The sequence below is a fragment of the Xenopus tropicalis genome, chromosome 9 (assembly GCF_000004195.4).
Source record: "Xenopus tropicalis strain Nigerian chromosome 9, UCB_Xtro_10.0, whole genome shotgun sequence".
NCBI classification, from domain to species: domain Eukaryota; kingdom Metazoa; phylum Chordata; class Amphibia; order Anura; family Pipidae; genus Xenopus; species Xenopus tropicalis.
In genome coordinates this window covers 43,770,277-43,791,180 of record NC_030685.2, presented here as the reverse complement: position 1 = coordinate 43,791,180, position 20,904 = coordinate 43,770,277, and the positions used below count along the sequence as shown (strand labels likewise).

At 38.9% G+C, this 20,904-nt stretch overlaps 1 protein-coding gene across 3 annotated transcripts in view; it reads left to right on the top strand.

The window, feature by feature from the left end:
• stat4 (signal transducer and activator of transcription 4) overlaps positions 1 to 20,904 on the top strand; it is a 284,828-nt gene that overhangs the window by 214,861 nt on the left and 49,063 nt on the right. For all 3 annotated transcript variants that reach the window (XM_031893222.1, XM_031893223.1, XM_031893221.1), the window contains exons 16-20: positions 2,396 to 2,494; positions 5,957 to 6,092; positions 10,301 to 10,353; positions 15,045 to 15,139; positions 16,811 to 16,947. In XM_031893222.1, coding sequence (XP_031749082.1) covers positions 2,396 to 2,494; positions 5,957 to 6,092; positions 10,301 to 10,353; positions 15,045 to 15,139; positions 16,811 to 16,947 — 520 coding nt within the window. The remainder of the gene's footprint in view (positions 1 to 2,395; positions 2,495 to 5,956; positions 6,093 to 10,300; positions 10,354 to 15,044; positions 15,140 to 16,810; positions 16,948 to 20,904) is intronic.

Genomic DNA, 20,904 nt, shown 5'->3' with positions numbered 1-20,904 from the left:
TGCAAGGTACTTACACGCTTAATGAGCCACAGACACACTTACTGTGGATTTTTTTTCTATCGCATCTGCATTTTTTTGCCTGAAAAAAATGTTTTATTGCCATTATGGATAGAGTATTTCCTAACCACACTGGCCAATACCTTTTACATGTTATTTTGCTGCTTATATTACATTTTTTTGTTCATAAAACTAAGCCAATATTCTTACTACACTTTACACTAGGCAAAAATAAAAGCATTAATTTTAGTGGTTTTATTGGATTTTAGTGATTTTATTGATCACATGTTATGAAATGGGGGTTATATAATGGAGGTAAAATGCAAGCTTTGTGATGATTTTTAAAAATTTCATTAAAAAATGCTATTTTTAGAATAGCATTGTAGTTTGGTTGTTTGCAATAAAAAGGTGTATTTACACATTTTTGCTTTGTGCACTGTATGCACTATTTTCATTTGGGTGCCTCTGTACATCAACAATAAATCTCTTTTCCATTTCAGGAGATTGTTGTGGTTCTTGGTGTGGTCTTGCTGACTTAACAACCCACTGACCTTTTTGATGTTGTTAAAAAAAAATGATATATCTTGGCCAATCTTCTCAATAATGATCATCATGACATGAAACATACAACTTCATGGACAATAATGTAATTCTGGTATTTTTGAACATTACAAAGTCCATGTGAAGAAAACCTTTTTACAAGGACCACCTCCAGTTCCAGACTTAAACAAAATATATAAATGCTTTTATTGTGTTGGCTACAATAAGCAATCCCATCACAATATAGTGACTTTTTGCTACTCATTATTGCCCAAATTAATCCCTTTCTTCCCAGTGTAATCAATAGAATACTAAGGCATGCTCTGACACTAACCCTACTAAACTACTGCAACTTGCTACTAACTCACTAACTCCCATCCCTCTCCCTTATATTCTGTATTAAACAATGCTTCCACAATGATCCTACTTCATAACGGGGCATTAACAATTAACAGGGCATTAACAAGTTTTAGGAATGTTATGTTAATGACCCCCCTATTTACTGTAGAAATACTGTGAAGTTCCTCACTTTCCACTTCACTTGCTTCCTCTGGATGATAATCTTTTTATGTACCTTCAATGTCAGAGAATTGTGGGCTGCTAATGTAGCCAGGCCTCTCTTCCTCACTGTCACTGTTAGACATATGTGAAGGTGCACATATGTTTTCTTTGGTTTTGCGCTGAGTATGTGTTCTGTCATATTTACTAACCTCTGAACTGTCACTGTTGTCATTAACATGACATAACATGACAATTTTCAATTAACATTTACTAACACTTGTTGCATGTTTGGTTGTTTGGGCTAAATCTCTGATTTGAAGTTGCTTTGTTCCTTTCTGTTTTCAATTTTGTGTTTGTGTATTGGGAACTCTGGTTTTTTTACTGTGTTGTTTGGTTTTTGGTATCTGTGAGCACTCATGCCTCCTTCATGTTATTCACTTGTGCGCAAAATACCACTTGAAAATCTGTTATCGCCAGATAAATAACGACAATAAAATCGCTTCTTAATTATGACGCATGTCCTTTTAGTTAATCAAGCGTTAAGTCACAAAAATAAGAAGAGATAACATTTTTAACGCATGCTATAAATAGTGCACGTTTTATCGACCTTTAGTGAATCGGCCCCATAGTTTGGTAAATCAATGTATATTGGGCATAAAACTATTCAGTAGAAACCTGGCATTTATATTTAGAATGTTATATGTTGATTGGTTATGAAATGTGGGGTATATAATGGGGTAAAATGCAAGCTTTGCATAAAAACCTTCATGTTCGGCATAGCTTTTTGGTTTGATAGTTTGCAACAGAAAGATTAATTCACCCATTTTTGTTTTGTCAGAATGTGTGCTTTTAGAAAATGCTTTTCTAGGATCTCCATACTGTTAGGGGTTCAAGAGACACAAGGCTTTCCAAATTAGTTGAATTTTTGTCCATAAAATAAAATATTCTTATGGTATAAATCCCTATATAATATCTAAATCCCTATATCATATCTAAATCTTGTTCTAGAAGCGAAAATACACAAAAGCTCAGGTTCTCCTTAAAAAAAATATTTATAGTTTTCATAACTAAACTAATCCCCCCCCCATCCCCAGTAAATGCTCCTTGTTACAAGTAACAAGAATTAATGACATTAGGCACTACAAAGTATAAGCACAAGCACTTTATAATACATTGAAGTTTGTCTATGCTTGTTTCCTTTTTCCTTTTCTTTAAAAAATCGCCCACTTTACATTTTAAAAAAGTTACGCATATTTTTCAAGATTTTTATATGTATATTTTAATTCTATTTTAAATAAACTGAAAGTAACGTTTATGATTTGTAATTTATATAAATATATATAAATATTTTTTGCAGACCAGCTCATTGCCTGTGGTGATGATTTCCAATGTAAGCCAATTGCCTAGTGCATGGGCTTCTGTCATTTGGTACAATCTATTTTCCTCTGAACCTCAGGTAAGCACTATCTTTTTTGCAATATACTTCTGGAAGTGAAAGGGCTGCACAGGCCACACTAGGACTTTTAGTTTGCTTGCTGCTAATATCACAAACTATCAGAGAATAGTTTTATTAACCCGTTCTGAGGCAATGTGTGACATGGAGATAAACCTCCCCCTACACCAATAAAAGAGACTAAGGGGCCTATTTATTATGCTGTGTAAAATGAAATTTCCCAAAAAATGGTGTAAAAAGCACCAAATTATACGCCCCTATTCTACCTAAGTTCTGGAGGAAGAAAAAATGTGTAAAAACATTAGGTCGATTTTGTGCTGTTTTTTACATGGCAAAGCCTGGAGATGTGTGGCAAATTTTGTTGCCGTGTTTCTTACACAGCATAATAAATCTGCGCCCAAGAGTAGAAGTATATATAATTTAGTGGAATATTAGGCAAGAGGTGAAACTAACATAAATGAAAGAAATTACAATGAGTACATAAATGATGTGCAATGAATATAGCAAATAAACTCAGATGTCTTACAATAACTACCACAATAAACAAATCACATGAAAAACATAGCTGCATGGACTAAGTATACACAAGATTATATGTACAATGGGGTTCCTGCAGCACTAGTAGCTACAGAAGTAACTGGGTACTTATTTAAGCTTACTAGTGATGCTACCATAGAAAGTGTGTGCTTCTTCCACACCATAAATCACAAGAAGGAGTCTCAGCTCCCACAAGGTACTTAGCTAGTTCATGTGATAGGAGTATGGTACCCAGATGGGTTTAAATGTAGTACTGCAAATAACTGAATGAAGGCTCTGGATTGATGCATGAAATGCCCAGCAGAGGAAGTTCACCACAAATGAATAAAGAAAACATCAAATATAATGAAAGCTTATGCTGGAGACATGACAAACCTGCTATGGTTTTCTCACTGTTTAACTTCTAGAAATATACGATTTCCTTGAAGAACTTTTCTGTATTGCTGAAAGAAAGAACTTTATGTCGTGGAAGAACAACTACCTTTCCTTTTTCCTGCTCTGCCCCAATTAAAAAGTCACTTTAATTTAAAACATTTGTAGTTTTGGTAATTTTGACACCCAAGGGCCGATTCACTAAAGTGCGTTAAAACGTGTGCTATTTATAGCATGCGGTAAAATTTTTATTGCGTCTAAATTTTCACGACTTAACGCACAATTCACTAAAAGCATACTTGCATTAATTTACGCGCGATACTGCATGCATTATTTTAGTCGCAAAGACTATTTTTGTGCGGTATTTGATGGTACGTGCGCTAATCAACCCCCGCGTATAAATAGTCGCCGCATATAAATAGTAGCATATAAATAGTAGCCACATATAAATAGTAGCCACATATAAATAGTAGCCGAATATAAATAGTAGCCGAATATAAATAGTAGCTGCATATAAATAGTCATGCAAATAAACGCACGCCATGTTAGCCATACACGCCAATACGGAAAATTACTGTACTGAAAATGACCATTTCCCTGCAAACTGGAGGCTGTATCACTCTAGGGCCAACACAGACTTGAATAAATAACACTGCAAAGTCCATATTTTATTGCCAAAAGCTCATTAACTGTACTTTTCTATAATTACCGCCTGCCTCAAGTAGGTGTTAATTTTCGCACGGACTAATGCGATATTTAGCGCGTCTAAGTGTTTGTGAATCATGTGTTAGTGTTATTTCTGCACGCTAATTAATGCATGCGTTAAAATTAACGCATGTGGTTGCGCGTAAATTAACGCATGCAATGTTCGACTTAAAGGAGAACTAAACCCTATTTACAAATTAAGTTCAGCGTTGCCCTTTACATGAAGATCTACTTACCATTAGCTTTCCTGCAGTAGACTTCTTCCATTCCAGCAATAATAAATCAAAGTAAAAAATACTGTACACTCCTATAAAATATTCCAGTTTCCTTTTGCCCCATAACGAAGTGAGATTAGGGCGTACGCACGCGCACTTTCACTCCTCCAAGCCAAGCGCATGCTCACACAGCTCCACAGATTTCCCCAGGCCAGCGCTGATGTTAGAAGCCAGAAGGAAGTGACGCGATTGATAAAAAGATGGCCGCCGCAAGTAACGATGGGGCTGAAAATAACTCTGGCGTAGTGCAGAAATAGTAAGTAAGAGGGAGAAGTTTCATTACGGCGGTTCAGGAGAGGGACACGTGGCAAATGTTTTAAAAACATTTTTAAAACTTGGGTTTTGTTCTCCTTTAACGCACGCGGTAATACTGTAGTGAATCGCGCGTTAATTTTCGCGTCTATTTTAACGCAAAAAAGCGTACGATAAAAATTAACGCACTTTAGTGAATCGGCCCTACTATGTATTATGTAGGGAACAAACATTTGAAAGCAGTGCATAAGGATTGTTATGGCTGTCACTTCAGCTACCGCAAAATCAACATATTAACATCTTTTTATGTGTAGTAAATGTCTAAAAAATTATGCATTTTTGACAAAAAAAAACTTGCAATTTGCATTCAATCCAAAGTACCACATTGAACAGAGCAGTATGTTGAGCCATATCACTGAAATAAGGTAAACAAGTAATTACACAGTGTGATTAGACCCACACTAGGCAAAAAAAAACCACGTAGCAAACGGGAAGGATGGTAGCTCAGTGGATAGCACGTATGGCTTGCAGTTCAAGGTCCTGAGTTCAACCCCAGCCAGGAGTTTGTCTGCATGGGTATACATCCTCCCAAAATTATACAGGCAGGTTAACTGAAAATATTGACCATAGTGTGTGTGAGTATAATAGCGACCTTAGGTTGTAAGTGCCACAGTGAATTATGCATTATCTCTGCAAAGCAATGTGTCAGTGTTGTATAATTACCAGGAACTAGGTGCAGGTATGGGACCTGTTATCCAGAATGACTGGGACCGGAGATTTTCTGGATAAGGGATCTTTCCGTAATTTGGATCTCCATACCTTAAGTCTGCTAAAAATTAATTTAAACATTAAATAAACACAATAGGGTGTTTTTGCCACCAGTAAGGATTAATTCTATCTTAGCTGGGATCAAGTACAAGGTATTGTTTTATTATTACAGAGAAAAAGGAAATATTTTTTAAAAATGTGAATGATTTCCTTAAAATGGAGTCAATGGGAGATGGCTATTCCGAAATTAGGAACTTTCTTGTAACGGGTTTCCGGATAATGGGTATACCTGTATATATCTAGGAAAAGAGTAAATCATACAAAATACAAAAAAAACTTACCTAGGTGTTCTTGAATGTTTTTCAGTTGGTCTTTATGAGTAGGGTGGCTACTTCTGTCCAGTGAGCATTTGGTGTATATTTTTGATACTTGTTCTTGACATTGTTTGCTTTCAACAATAACAAAAATAACTGCTTTTGAGAACAGAGCCTTAATTTGTCTGTACAAAATGAATGTATACTTAATACTGTTTTGTTGGAATTGCTTTTTCCCACAGAATCATGCATTCTTTGCTAACCCACCTACAGCCAGTTTAAATCAGCTTCTGGAAGTACTAAGCTGGCAGTTCTCTTCTTATGTTGGTCGGGGATTGAATTCAGAGCAACTTAATATGCTTGGTGATAAGCTTATTGGTAAGAATATATTGTGTCTACACAATTTTTCTAAGATTATTTAATTACTCTGTAGACCTCTGGTAGTTCAGACATGTATATGTTGCTGCCTTTATTATTCTGCAATTTTGTTATTTAGTTTGCATACAAAGAGGGGAGGGTCACTGATGTGCGCCTTTCTTTTCTTTAAAAGCAAGCCAACACAATAGAACAGACAATATAAATAGTGGTACTTTATGTAATGTAAGTATATCCACTGACCGTCTCAAATAAATGTAACTAAAAACAGACAGAATGTGTGGTAAGGTAAGTGAGTGTACTCAGCCAGCCCATATCAGTATAGTAATAGTGTAGTTAAATTCCTTGTAAAAGTATAGTTTCAGAGTTCACACACTTGTATACCAAATACCGATTCATGTCTGGAAATGTCCACGTATGGTCCCAATGCAAATATCCTTGAAAAAAAGAGAACCAGTTATGGTGCCGTACTTAAACACATGCAGGCTTTACAGTATACCCCTGCTTGTGACTACTCACAAGAGATCCATAAACTTCAGGCACATAACAATCCAGGCTGTCCTCCTTTGTCTCTCTCTGTTACACTCCTCTAATCCGGGTGCCCTGAGGCCGCCCCTATCGGTTTTCATTTTTTCAAGGAGATTTGCATTAGGATAATACATGTGCATTTCCAAACACAAATCTGGATGGAGTGGGGCACCCACTCTTGATAGTTTATCTTTCAATTGTACACAAACCAAAGCAGTAGTGATATCTCTGTACAAGGAGCTGGATTCCAAAAGGGATTGAAAAAGTCTCTATGTCACAGTTATTCTGTTCCAGAAGGCGATGGGCCCAAGTTTCACCCTGCAGAAGCAAAATAACAGTTCCTACTTCAGAATCTGAAAAGAGTAGTCAATAGGGAAAATGGTCAGGAGGTAAATCACAGGAACAGCAAGTAGGGAATGCCAATATCCCAGCAATGAATTGCAGTCTGAATTACCTTAAATAATGCCCAAGCATCACAGCACATGCCAAGACAATGTCACTCACTGCCACATCCTGACGCACTCATCTGCATCATGATGCACACTTATTGCTGCTATTACTTACTGGCATTGAGGAGTTAGTTTGGGACCTACGTGATGGAATGGACACGTGTGAATCTCGAATACTCATAAGTGCTTACTGTCACTATGTTACAGTGTTTTTGGCATCAAATTCAAAATGAAAGAATGTAGGTTCCTAGGTTTAATCACCATTGTAGGTTCTTCCTGTGCTTACTTTGTGCATGCACAATTATTTAGCACAGTTCCCATTTATATGGTTTATTGATACTTTTGGTCTGTGTGGTGCCCAGATGGCAAGGACTCTCTGAAAAAAGATAAACTCATGAGAAGAGACTTGACACAATGAAGGACATTATTGCTCCCTTCACTAAATTGGATACTGTCTTCAGTAAACGACCTCCAAAAAAATCACCATTGAAATCCATTTTTCAAAAGAGCAAACAGACTTTTTTTATATTTAATTTTGAAATTTGACATGGGGCTAGGCATGTTCTTAGTTTCCCAGGTGCATGTCATATGCTCTAATAAACTTCAGTCACGCTTTACTGCTGCACTGCAAGTTGGAGGGATATCACACACTCCATTTGTCCCACAGCAGCCGATCAGCAGAATATTGGGAAGGTAGCAAGATAACAGCTCCTGGACAGCTGCATTGCTAAAACTGCACTCTATGAGAATAGTTTGCAATAGTAAAAATCCAATCCGGTTTATGACTCCTTTAGTTACACTGAGTAGAATCATTTGCAGAATGGGTCTATCTGGCCGCCTTCTTCTCTGACCTTATATAGGATAGAGAGTCCTCAATCAAAAAACATTATCTTTTATTCTAAACTGTTGATGAGCTAAGCCTTTTAGGTCTTTACTAATGGGTCAATTTAATTACCCAGTTATTGACTGAAGCAACAGTACTGCCAAGACAGTTAATGGAATCATTAAAGGAGAAGGAAAGGTAAAAACTAAGTAAGCTTTATCAGAAAGAAAGGTCTACATAAATACAGCCATAAGCACTCACAGAAGCGCTGCACTAAGTTCTCTGTCAAAAGAAACAGGATTTATTGTCTCTGTTTTCCTGTGCCAGAGCCTACCACAGCCCTCTCCTCTCTCCCCTATCCTGCTCCCCCCTCCCTCAAGAATGCTAAGAACTCCCTCCCCACCCCGTTAGGAATGTGTGGTCTGAGCCATTCAGCAGGAAGCTTCCTCATAGTCTTACATACTGCGCATGTACTGCGCGGTCTTGGTGCAGGAGTGTGGCATTATGGGAATTTTCTTTACAGAGCTAAGCGTTTTTTTTTCCTATGAGCCTTCTGATCATCTGAACAAGAGAAATATGGGGAGACTTAAGGGTACTATTGAGAGAACTGAAGGTATGCCTGCAGCTTGGAATTGACTCTTTATTAGTCTTTCCTTCTCTTTTAATAAGCACCACAGATAATAAAAACCAGGACCTACCTAAAGGTAAACACTTAGGGGCTGATTTACCAACCCACGAATCCAAATGGGAAAAATTCCGATTGGAAAACAAACATTTTGCGAGTCTTTTTTTTGCGATTTTTTCGTCGCCGTTACGACTTTTTCGTAAATTGACGCAACTTTTTCATAGCCATTACGACTTGCGCGAATTGTCGTGACTTTTTCATAGCCGTTACGATTTGCTTGTATCTTGTCGCGACTTTTTCGTATTGAGCGCTCGTAAACTGCGGGCAAAACTTTCAGACTTAGCATGATTTTGGAAGCCTCCCATAGGACTCAATGGCACTCTGCAGCTCCATCCTGGCCCAAGGAAAGTAACGATACTGAAGCTTGAATGAATCCGAAACTTTCGTACTCGGTGCAATGGCTACGAAAAAGTCGCAACAATTCGCGCAAGTCGTAACGCTACGAAAAAGTCACGACAGTTTGCGAAAAAGTCGTAACAGCTACGAAAAAGTTGCGACAATTTCCGAAAAAATCGCAAAATACCTATCATTACGAAAAAAACGCATTTGGACGCTTTTCGGACGTTCGTGGATTAGTAAATCAGCCCCTAAAAGTATATCTCCTGTTAAGCCACTTTTGTAAAGCACTCTGCCCTGAAAGTGGCCTATAGCCTGCCCAAACACCAACTAGCAGGACAGTCCTCTAAGGGCTCTGGCACACGGGGAGATTAGTCGCCCACGACAAAACTCCCTGTTCGCGGGCGACTAATCTCCCCGAGTTGCCATGACCCGCCATCCCACCGGCGAACATGTTCGCCGGTGGGATGGCGGGTCATGGCAACTCGGGGAGATTAGTCGCCCGTGACAAGGGAGATTTGTCGCGGGCGACTAATCTCCCCGTGTGCCAGAGCCCTAACTGACTGAAAAGTCAACAACACTACATTCAAGTGGCTTAGATTGCCAGTAAATATCAAAACAAGAAAAACAGACTAAGGACATGACCTGATTGAAGACAGCTTAGTCAGTGGGTCTGTTCAGTGGGTCTGTTCCATACGCTACAGTAGCCTTGGCCTGCTGATGGTCCATGCACCTTTCTAGAATGCTAAATATTTACAGCCACTTAGCTGATCCAAACATTTGAAATGCATACTGTATATTGTATCACATTAATGGCATCCATTGATAGATGTGGTACTTGCCCAAAGAAATTCTTTAGCCAGCCCATCTTAACCATATATTGATCATGGGGCTGTTATGTTTTCCCCATACATGGGATGATAAGGACCAACTTGGTCAAGAGTGGCAAGTCAGCAGGCAATATCAGCATTTATTAGCAATTATAAAGACTTAAAACAATACTAGACAAACTGGTTATTTTCCATCAAAGGAGCTTGAGCAGGAAATATGTGTGTATATTTGACTTTGAAACTTTATAACATTTTTTTCTCCACTAACAGAACCTCCCCACAATGGAATAGTGCACCTGGTGTGGGCAACCATGCTTGGGAACATGTATGTACATAATAAGCAAGTACCAGTGCCACATCTCTCTCATCATTTGCATGCCCTGGCATGGCCACCCACACCTAGAGCTCCCTCCCAGTGCAGGGGGACACAACACACAGTATGATGCAGTTCCTATTTTTTGTAGCCTCCAGTGAGGGAAATGTGTCTTTAAATTGAGTATTTGCATGGTAACAATTGATTACTGCAATCTAAAATGTACCTATTTGATGTTTTTCTAAAGGTGTACCAGTAAACCAGGGAGACAATCACATCTCATGGGTCAAATTTTGTAAGGTAAGTTGTAATGCTTTATTGTGCCTTCAATGTAAAGTTCTGTTGCCTCACAAAATGTATTGCCCACAACCAAAAAATGCTGCCAGGTGACACCAGCTTGATAATCCTTTACTTACCTAAAGTCCGCAGTGAGCATAGTTGCATGCTTACAGGGAATTGATTTTACGAAACCTTTTAAAAAAAATATTTGTAAGCTTTCAGTTTCAATTAGTCAGTAAAATGTAGGGTGCTGTGCATAAAATCTCCGGCATGTGTCATGGGTTTTTTTGTTTCCCTGCTTTAAGCTTTAAAGGAGAAAGAAAGGTAAAAACTAAGTAAGCTTTATCAGAAAGGTATATGTAAATACAGCCATAAGCACTCACAGAAACGCTGCACTGACTTCTCTGTGAAAAGATTTCTTGTGTCTGTATTTCCTGTGCCTGAGACACACAGCTCTCTGCTGTCTCCCCTCTCCTTCTCCCCCACCCTCAAGAATGCTAAGAACTCACTCCCCCCCCCTTAGGAATGTGGATCTGAGCCAATCAGCAGAAAGCTGACTCATAGTCTTACTAACTGAGCATGTTCACTTGGTCTGGGTGTCTATGCAGGAGAGAGGCAGTATGGGAACTTTCTTCACACAGCTCAACGTTTTTTCTTCCTGTTTGGCTTCTGATCATCTGAACAGGTGAAATATGGGGAGACTTAAGGGCACTATTGAGACAACTGAAGGAATGCCTGCAGCTTGATATTAACTCTTTATTAGCCTTACCTTCTCCTTTAATGCAATCAAGGAATAATTATTTAATGACAATACTTCCTTTGTTTTAGAATTAATATGCATTATCATACTACTATGCAGGTATGTGACTGGTATGTGGTTATATAGAATTTATTCATTTAGAATGTTCCGAAAAGGTGGTGACATTTCTCACAGTGAACTGTTAAAATAATGGGAAGTTCACTTACATTATCCATTAATTAATTTTTTCTAGTCCTAATATGCCAGTACAGGTACAAATCTATATGCAATGTATCCACCCTTACTCTTAAAAAGGCAGTAATGATAATCCAGCTGGTCACAGTAAAGTGAAAGACAGTACCTATAAGACACCTAAGTACTTGGAGTACAGAGCTTGGTCCTAAGGTTAATGGGCACATAAAGAAAAACAAAAGACAAAATTTTAAAATAAGAAACTAAGAAAAAGCAAAAAAAAATGTATATGTGTGTCTGTGTATACTTGTGTGTATCAGCTATTAGCTTGATAAAAGGCCACACCTGGCCTGAAACGTTTCTGGAATGCCCTAAGATTTATGCAATAAAGGCATTTTAAATAAGAAACACTAAGGGGCAGATTTATCAAGATGTTAGTTTCAAGCTTAATACATAAAAACTCACCCACGTTCTATTCATTCCTATGGGATTTTTAGAAGCGTATTTATCAAATGGTGAGTTCTAACTTTCGCCCTTTGATAGATACGCTTCTAAAAATCCCATAGGAATAAATATAATGTGTGGAGTTTTTATGTATTAAGCACTAAACTCACATTTTGATAAATATGCCTCTAATGATGCTGTTCTAAACTGTTTTCGTCTGGATGTGCTGGTGGGAAGTAGCCACTGGAGAACCTGCACTATTTTAAAACTGATTCAATGTATCGTGCTGACTACTACTTGGAAAAATTGTGTATACCTGTGTGTATACCTCTAAACATTGAATGAATGTGTGTATATGTGTATAGAAGTGTGTAAATATGTGCAAAAGTGTGAAAAATAAAAGCTAACCTTAATAAAATGTGTATTATTTATGTGTGTAAATGTGTAAAAAACAGTTCAACTTTTAAGTGAGCAGGAGGGTACTTTCCAGCGATGAGGGTCTCAGGATGGCAGGGAGGAAGTACATGGGTGGGCTCAGGGGGGCTGCAGGAGGAAGCTCTAACAGCACACACGAGTGCGATCGTGTCTGCTGTTAGAAGTTGGGCCCTGCAACAATTGTGCCTCAGGACCAACTTGGCTCATTGCCTAGGGGGTTGGGGGCACACCGAACTTTCTGCACCGCCACCGGGCTTTTCTGTGAAGCACGAGTTACATACATGCTTGGCATTAAACTACCCAAAGATCCAGCAAACATATACTATTTAAATTTCAACCTCTCCTGAAAACTATTGAGACAGAGTAAACAAGATAGAAATCTAAAGCCATATCCTGGTTTGGATGTATTACATCAGTGCTGTCCAACTTCTACGGTGCCGAGGGCCGGAATTTCTCTAGCATACATGGTGGAGGGCCGCTAATGAAAGCCAGTTTTGACCACTCCCCTTTTTTGAAACCACACCCACTTCAAACCACACCTATTTTATCACAATGGTGGTAGCACAGCAAAATCCCAAATGATTGGTCCTTACTGTGGGGATATCAACCATCATTCATATGTGAAAGAATTATGTCATATTAAGATATACCCTTAAATTCCATATGCCTCTTCCTCCCCTGTGGATAGCAGAGCAACCCCCAGTACATAATTACACACCTTAGGGACCATTTAATGGCTATTTCCAACTGCTAACAAACTCCCACAACAAACCCCTGCCAGGTTCACCTCCCACAAGCAGCATAGGGCAAGCAGAGTATGACACACATAGGCAGCACTCTGCCTGTCCTATGCTGTCTGTATGTGCCATACTCTGCCTGTCCTACCCTGCCTGTCTGTGCCATACTCTGCCTTCCCTATGCTGCCTCTGTGTGCCATACTCTGCCTGCCCTGCCTGTGTGTGCCATACTCTGCCTGCCCTACCCTGACTGTGTGTGCCATACTCTGCCTTCCCTATGCTGCCTCTGTGTGCCATACTCTGCCTGCCCTACCCTGACTGTGTGTGCCATACTCTGCCTGCCCTACCCTGACTGTGTGTGCCATACTCTGCCTTCCCTATGCTGCCTCTGTGTGCCATACTCTGCCTGCCCTACCCTGCCTGTGTGTGCCATACTCTGCCTTCCCTATGCTGCCTCTGTGTGCCATACTCTGCCTGCCCTACCCTTCCTGTGTGTGCCATACCCTTCCTGTGTGTGCCATACCCTCCCTGACCTATGCTGCCTGTGTGTGCCTACTCTACCTGCCCTATGCTGGCTGTATGTGCCATACTCTGCCTACAGTACCTATGTCTGAGGTGTGAAGAAATGAACAATGGGAGTGATTACAGCCTGAGCCTGAGGTATGAACACTGCAGGGGGTGAACAATGCAGGTATTAAAAGGTGTGAAAAACACAGGGGATTACATTTTTAAACAATACAGAGGGATTACAGCCTGAATCTGAGGTGAGAACCATGCAGGGGGGCAGTTAATCACAGTACTGATACCATTTAATGCTTACTCAAAGGTAAGCCATCAAAGCAGCCAGACAGGTGGGGGGCCACACAGAGGGGGGTCGTGGGCCGCATGCGGCCCGCGGGCCGCCAGTTGGACAGCACTGTATTACATCAATTAAAATGAATCTCCTACCTAAGATAAAGTATTTATTCAGAACTCTGCATATCGCTCTATCCACACAACATAATAGGTTCATATGGCAAAACAAACCTCCACGAATATCCTTCACCTGTTCATAGTACCCCAGGGCTTCAGGAGAACTGGGAATCCCGAACATCAAAGCACACTATGTAGTCTCAATATTAGAGACTGTTATATGCATACACTCACTGCCAGGATACAAAAAGTTTGGCCCAAGATGGTAACCTAGTTCAATTTTTCAGGATCCCTAAAAAGAATAGACCCTCCAGCAAAACCTTACAAAGCAATGCCAAATACAAATCTGGCACCTTTCAATCAACAATAACCTTGTTTATGGCCCTGGGGCACCTGATTCCAAATATTAACCTCCAACAATGGGTTGCAAACATTCATATATGCGCAAATGGAAAGAGTACTTACAAATTCAACTTCAGATCAATGGTAAAGGATCTTAACAGTACCAAAAGGAGTCTCCATCTGTACAAATCACATTGAAACGCATAGTAAGACAACCCATAGGTGGCATCTCACTGCCAAAGCCATAGCCCTAATAACAATGAGACAATGAGGTCAGCAAGGGACGCTTATGCACATATGGTGGCAGTGCCCCTCAGTACAAACCTTTTTTGGAAGTCTGCACACACCAGACTGCACGGCAATCTGCCTTAACAACACCAAATAGCACTTCTGCAACAATATCCGGTGGACCTATCACGAACAATCCAAATGCTCCTATTTTATGTCTTCAACACAGCTGTACTGTAATAGCAAAAGCCTGGAAAAAAAACTGGCACCCTTACCATTCAGCAACTAATCCATCAAATGGAATTTAGAGTGAGCATGGAAAAAATGACAGCAACTACCACAGACTGTAAAACCAAATAAATCAAAATATGGGAACCATATCCAAATAACCCACCGATTGTCAATTTTTTTTACTGTCACTACAATCAGACTCCTCTGGTCTAAATGGTAATTATGTAATGTACTTAAGTCATGTCTTTCATTTACTGTAAATCATGTACAACCTTCTCTTTTTTCTTTTATAAAAGTGTAACAAGTTATAAGATATACTTATACATAAATGTACTTATACATGTTTATTATGTAAAATTGCTTCACTAAAATTCAAGTTAAAAAAAAGAAAATAATACGTATTTTACTCATAGCTTTCTGAATGTATGATACAATATTGTTTATGTTATTAGGAGCATTTGCCTGGAAAGCCTTTTTCATTTTGGGCATGGATTGAAGGCATTCTAGAGTTGATCAAGAAATATCTTCTGTCAATTTGGATTGATGGGTAAGTTAATAAATACAAATGATGCCACTGTTTAGGCTATTTATTAATGGAACTTAATTAAACAAGGAATTGAAATTGGCCCCAGTAAATAATTTACTGTAATATGTCTGGTCAGTAAATATTGAAAGCTATACCATATTTCATAAGCATAGGGTACACAGTAGGGTTTGTGTAAGTATGATTTGAATATTTGAAGATAAAGGGAGATGAAGTATACGTAATTCACTGTTAAGCCGTAATGGTAGAACTATTCACAAATTGGGAAGCTAAATTAGTTGTAGGAGTTGTAGTCCTCCTCCTTGTCAAAAAAAGTGGTTCAGCTCTAGTTACAAACACAAAAAAATGTAAGCTTGGACCAAGCCAAGTACTGTCAATATGATTAAATTAAGAAATTTACATTTACTTAATAATGTCGTTTTGCAAATTTAGTAGGCCTCAAACAGAATAATGCAGTATTGGATCTAGTAATCTGTAACAGTAATGTACAAATTGAAATGTACAGTAACAAAACACTTAGGTAACAATGACAGAAAGAAAGTATAATTTATATATGCCAGTAAGTGAAGAGCGTATGGTCAAATAAAATCAGTACTGTTCACCATGTTTTTTACCCATAAAGTAAAACGCTTTCCCTGAATTCATGTTTTTGCCCTGTACAGTGAAGTGCATAATTTTTTACCACACCCATAAATTGCTTGTATTTCAAGTGGAACTACATTAACTGCCACTATACACAATACACAAAGAGAGCCCTGTACTCATGGCTGGAGTAGTAATTATAATGACTTACCTCAGACCCTGGGTCAGTACTCCCTATTCACTGAAAAACATACATACATACAAAACGCTCATAAACACTCTCAGAAAAGTCCTCTATCAAAAGAAACATAGGACTTATCTTTTGTGTACATATGTTTTTTTGTATTGGACTTCCTTCTCTCAGAAAAATCATTCAGGGGACACACAAATCTGTGCAGCTCAATCCGCCTCTCCCACCTTCTCTCACCCCTCTTTCCTCCCTCCCCCACTTTCTGCTGTAATCTGAGCTACCAGCAGCCAGAGCTGCAGCACAGAAGTTACTGAAACCAAGCTAAACTGGCAGAGGGAGCATCAAGGGTTAAATCAGGTATGGGAAAACTTTCTGCATAATAAATAAAGTGTTCTTTCTTGCACTATTGTGGCTAATCTATTTGCAATAAAATTCCAAAATGCCTTTCTTTCTCCTGTAAAGAGCCCCACACAACATTGAAACCCCTAATGTACCCATAATTGTAATCTGTTCCTTCAAAAAGTATGCATAAATACCATTTTATATGCTGAAATCCAGCTGCATAATTTAAAAATACTGGTAGGGGAGAAGGGACTAAAACTACTAACTACTTCTTTTGTGGTGTGCTGTTTGCCATTACGTGAACTACTGCAAGATTAAAGGATTTGCACTGTATATTTTACTAGGCAGGAAGCTCCTTCAATGTGCATATGTTTAGTTCACCATCTTGTCTCCACCCCATTTACTGCACATATTTTTTATCATTTTTTTCATAGGGTAGTTATAACTACTGTAATGTCATGAACATTATTACATGTTTTACAAGTATTAAAAAAAAGATATATATATATATTTTTTTTTTTATTGAGTGATAATCAGACATGTGCTTTTCATTTTGCTAGTTGCATCATGGGATTTGTAAGCAAGGAGAAGGAACGAGCCCTTTTGAAGGATAAGATACCTGGAACTTTTCTCCTGCGGTTTAGTGAAAGTCATCTTGGAAGCATTACATTTACTTGGGTGGATCTGTCAGACACTGGTAAGTATCATACCAGAGTTTCAAAGTGTGTTGAAAGCTACCTCTATCTTCCAGGTAGAGGTTCTGCAATCCTATAACAGTAACAATCCTAATCTTCAGATTTGCCCATACCAACTTCCAAATGTCTGGTCTTCTTAGGCTATCTTTTGGATGTCAGTGACACTGCACATGTTCTAGGTTGCAGTTGAGAAGCTAAATTTAGTGGTCATTGGAAATTTTCAAAAGGTTAGCAGTGGTTGAAATTATATCTGTCACAGAAACTAAAGCTTCATATTTCTATTCTAAACTAACTGTAGATCTTAAAGGAGAAGGAAAGGCATTTGGGCATTTTATTGCCAATAGATTAGCCACAAGAGTGCAAGCTAGAACTCTATATTTATTCTGTAGAAAGCTGGTAGCTCAGATTACAGCAGGGAGGGGAGAGAAGGTAGGGAGGTAATATGTTACCCATTATGCAACTCAACAGTTTGCTGTCTCCTTAGTGATAGGGTTTAAACTACTGGATTAAGCTGGGCATGACTAGGGTTGCCATCTGTCCGGTTTTGACCTGGACAGCCAAGTTTTTGGTAGAGCTGCCTGGGTCAACCAGACAGGATTCTCAAAGATTGACAAATCGTCGTGTCATGTCCCTGTGAAAGTGTGAACCTCCCTTTGAATGTCACTGCCCTGGCCCCCTTGACGTCACACCCTGCCACCCTACCTCCCTGTCTCCCTGTCCAGAGTTCCTGGGCAGGAGAGGTGGCAACCCTAGACATGACCCAGCTGTCTTGGTACATATTGGTAGCAATGACCAAATTAATGGTAGATGAAGGACTTTAACCCTTTCACTGCCCGCCATTTTGGTCAAAGCGGAACTTCTACTGCCAGACAGTTTTTGAACATTTTGCACTGTTTCACTTTAGGGGCCTTTCCTCGGGGGGACTTTTAGTTTACCCAGGAAAACAATATATTGTTTTTTTCAGGACAACCTAAGCTTTCAAAATATGGTAGAATTTTGGTGAAATCAATTCTGTAACAAGATATAGGCTTCTAAAATCCCATTTTCCATAATATAAACACACATACCAGAAACAAAAATTATTTTATGCACAAAAATACAACTGATTTGGAAAGTCCCATGTCTCTTGAACGTGCCAATGCCAAATATATATAGTTTTATGAAGATTTCTCACTTGTATAGGTCAAAGACTCCCAGCAGTACGCTACCAAATATCCAAAGCACTGCTTCAGAAAGCTGCATACTTTAGATTTCAAGGCCAAAAAATCCACTAACAGAAGGTTTATCCCAGAAAATTACACATTTCTGGAAAGAACAGATTCTGGGGAATCCAGAATAGGCACAACTGTCTGTCTACTCCAAACTATCAAGTCGCAATGCTTTCCCAAATTTATTGGTTTTTATCAAAATTTGTGAAATTTTTTTAAAAAATCACTTCAAAGCTTCCAGTCTATAGTATCTTATCTCCTATAGGTCATAAAGTAACCACATAAAACACCCTAAATATGAACGCCAGGGGTCCACTGAACAGTTTTATGCCCAATATGTATAGGTTTACCTAAGTATGTGGCATGTAGGGGCCCCAATGTGAACATACCCCCATATGATCTGTCATTTCTGTCATTTCAGCTCCTGCAAAATCAACACATTTACATCATTATATGTGGAATAAAGCTAGTATAAAGTACGCTCACCCAAGAAATCCATATATTTTTGGAAAGTACACATTCTCCCAAATCTAAAATGGGTACCCATGTCTTTCTACTCCAAAGTACCAAGCCGCAAAGCTTTTCTATATGTAGCAATTTTGATGACATTTCCAAAAATCCCCTCAAAGCTTCCACTTTGCAGCATCTTATCTCCCACACAGCATTAGGTACCAAGATAAAACACCCTAAATTTGAACGCTAGGGGTCCACTGAACAGTTAATGCCTAATATGTATAGGTTTACCCAAGTATGTGGCATGTAGGGGCCCCAAAGTGAACATACCCCCATATGATCTGTCATTTCAGCTCCTGCAAAATCAACACATTTACATCCTTTATGTGGGATAATGGTACAAAAAAAGTACACTCACCCCAGAAAGTCATATATTTTTGGAAAGTACACATTCCCCTGAATCTATAATGGGTACACATTTCTTTATACTCCAAAGTACCAAGCTGTAAAGCTTTCCTGTTTGCATACAGAGCCCCCTGACAGCATATTATGTGCCGTAACACCCACTAACTATACAGAAAAACCCAGAAAACCATATAGTTTTGGAAAGTACACATTCTGACAAATCCAACATCGGTAAAGAATCCTTTCTACACCAAAGTACCAATCTGAAAAGCTTTCCTAAAGTTAGTGGTTTTTATGACATTTCAGAAAATCGCCTAAAAATTTTACAATTTGCTGCATTTATCTCACACAATTTCTTGCGTACAAAGGCAAATCACCCCAAATAGGAACACCTAAGGTCTACTGAACAGTTTGATGCCCAATATGCATAGATATACCAAAGTCTGTGGTATGTACTGACCCCAAAATAAAAATAGCACATATGGATTTCTCGCCTGCCAACTCAGCTTTTGCACAGAGCCCCCTGACAGCGTATTATGTGCCATAACATCCCCTAACTATACAGAGACCCCCAGAAAACCACATATTTTTGGAAAGTACACATTCTGATGAATTCAAAATAGGTAAAGTTATTTTTCTACATCAAAGTTACACATGGCAAAGCTATGCTAAAAACAGATCAGGAATACTAATACAGGGATAAAAATGCAATAAAACCACAAAAATTGTGCAAATTAGTGAAACGACAAAGTCACACGACAGTGTAATTAGTGGTCAGAATATCTGATCCAATAGTCATGCTGTCAAAATTTACAGTTTTTAGGGAAAAGAAACTAAAAACAAAGTGGTAAAAAAAAAAAATGTAAAAAAAAAAGTGTTTGGGTGTACAGTACATGTGTAAAAGTTGTTGTGACAGTGTGTAAGTGTGTAGATTAGTGTATATAAGTGTGCAAAATTAAAAAAAACTGCTAAATTTTCTGCTGTAAGTGTGTGTAAATGTATGTAAGTGAGTGTGAGTGTGTGTAAGTGCAAAAAACCCCACCTTACCTGTCCTGAAGCAGGGATCGCAGTCCTGGTCCTCCTGCTGCAGTCTTCATCCGGGCTGGTGCTTGGGGGGAGGGAACAGGAAGGAAGTGACGACGAAGCAGCAGATGCGATACAATTGCGTCTGCTGCTTGGGGGTCGGCCCTGCATCGCAGGGTCAACATGACAGCCCCCCTGGCTCGTTGCCCAGGGGGCTGTCATCGCTAAAAACTCTGCTTCTGCAGAGAGTACCTTTATCTGCCAAACAACGTACGAGTACCTTTATCTGCCAAACAACGTACGGCCTTTTACTGCAACAATGTAAGCCGTACATTGGTGGCAGTGAAAGGGTTAAAGAATGACTTCATGGATCACAGATAAAGGGCTAACGAAAGGTCTTAAAGAAGGGTACATAGTTCCATAGTTTTGAGGGTTAAAAAAAGACAATTCCATTCTACCCCTCCAAATTAACTCCAGTGCACATTTATCACATACTGTATATAAACAGACATATTTATACATTCAGATATAAAAACTACACATACAGATACCTGTACTAAAAAAGTATTTTTTTTGGTGATACTAAATTGTGCAAAACTATACGTTTCATTCACGATGTTGCTGCTTTGAAGAGTGATTGGAGTAAATTGGAGAATTGGGTAGGAAATTGACAAATCAGTGTTGGTATATTGTAAATTTGAGGTTATGGACTTTGGTATGCCAGCTATACAATAAAAGGTAATGTCTGGGCCCTCCATGGTTGAGGGAAATTTGGGATTTTTTGTGAGCAAAGGTGTAATTCTAGACTAGGAATCCCCAACCTTTTTACCCATGAGCTACACTCAAATGTAAAAAGTGTTGGTGAGCAAT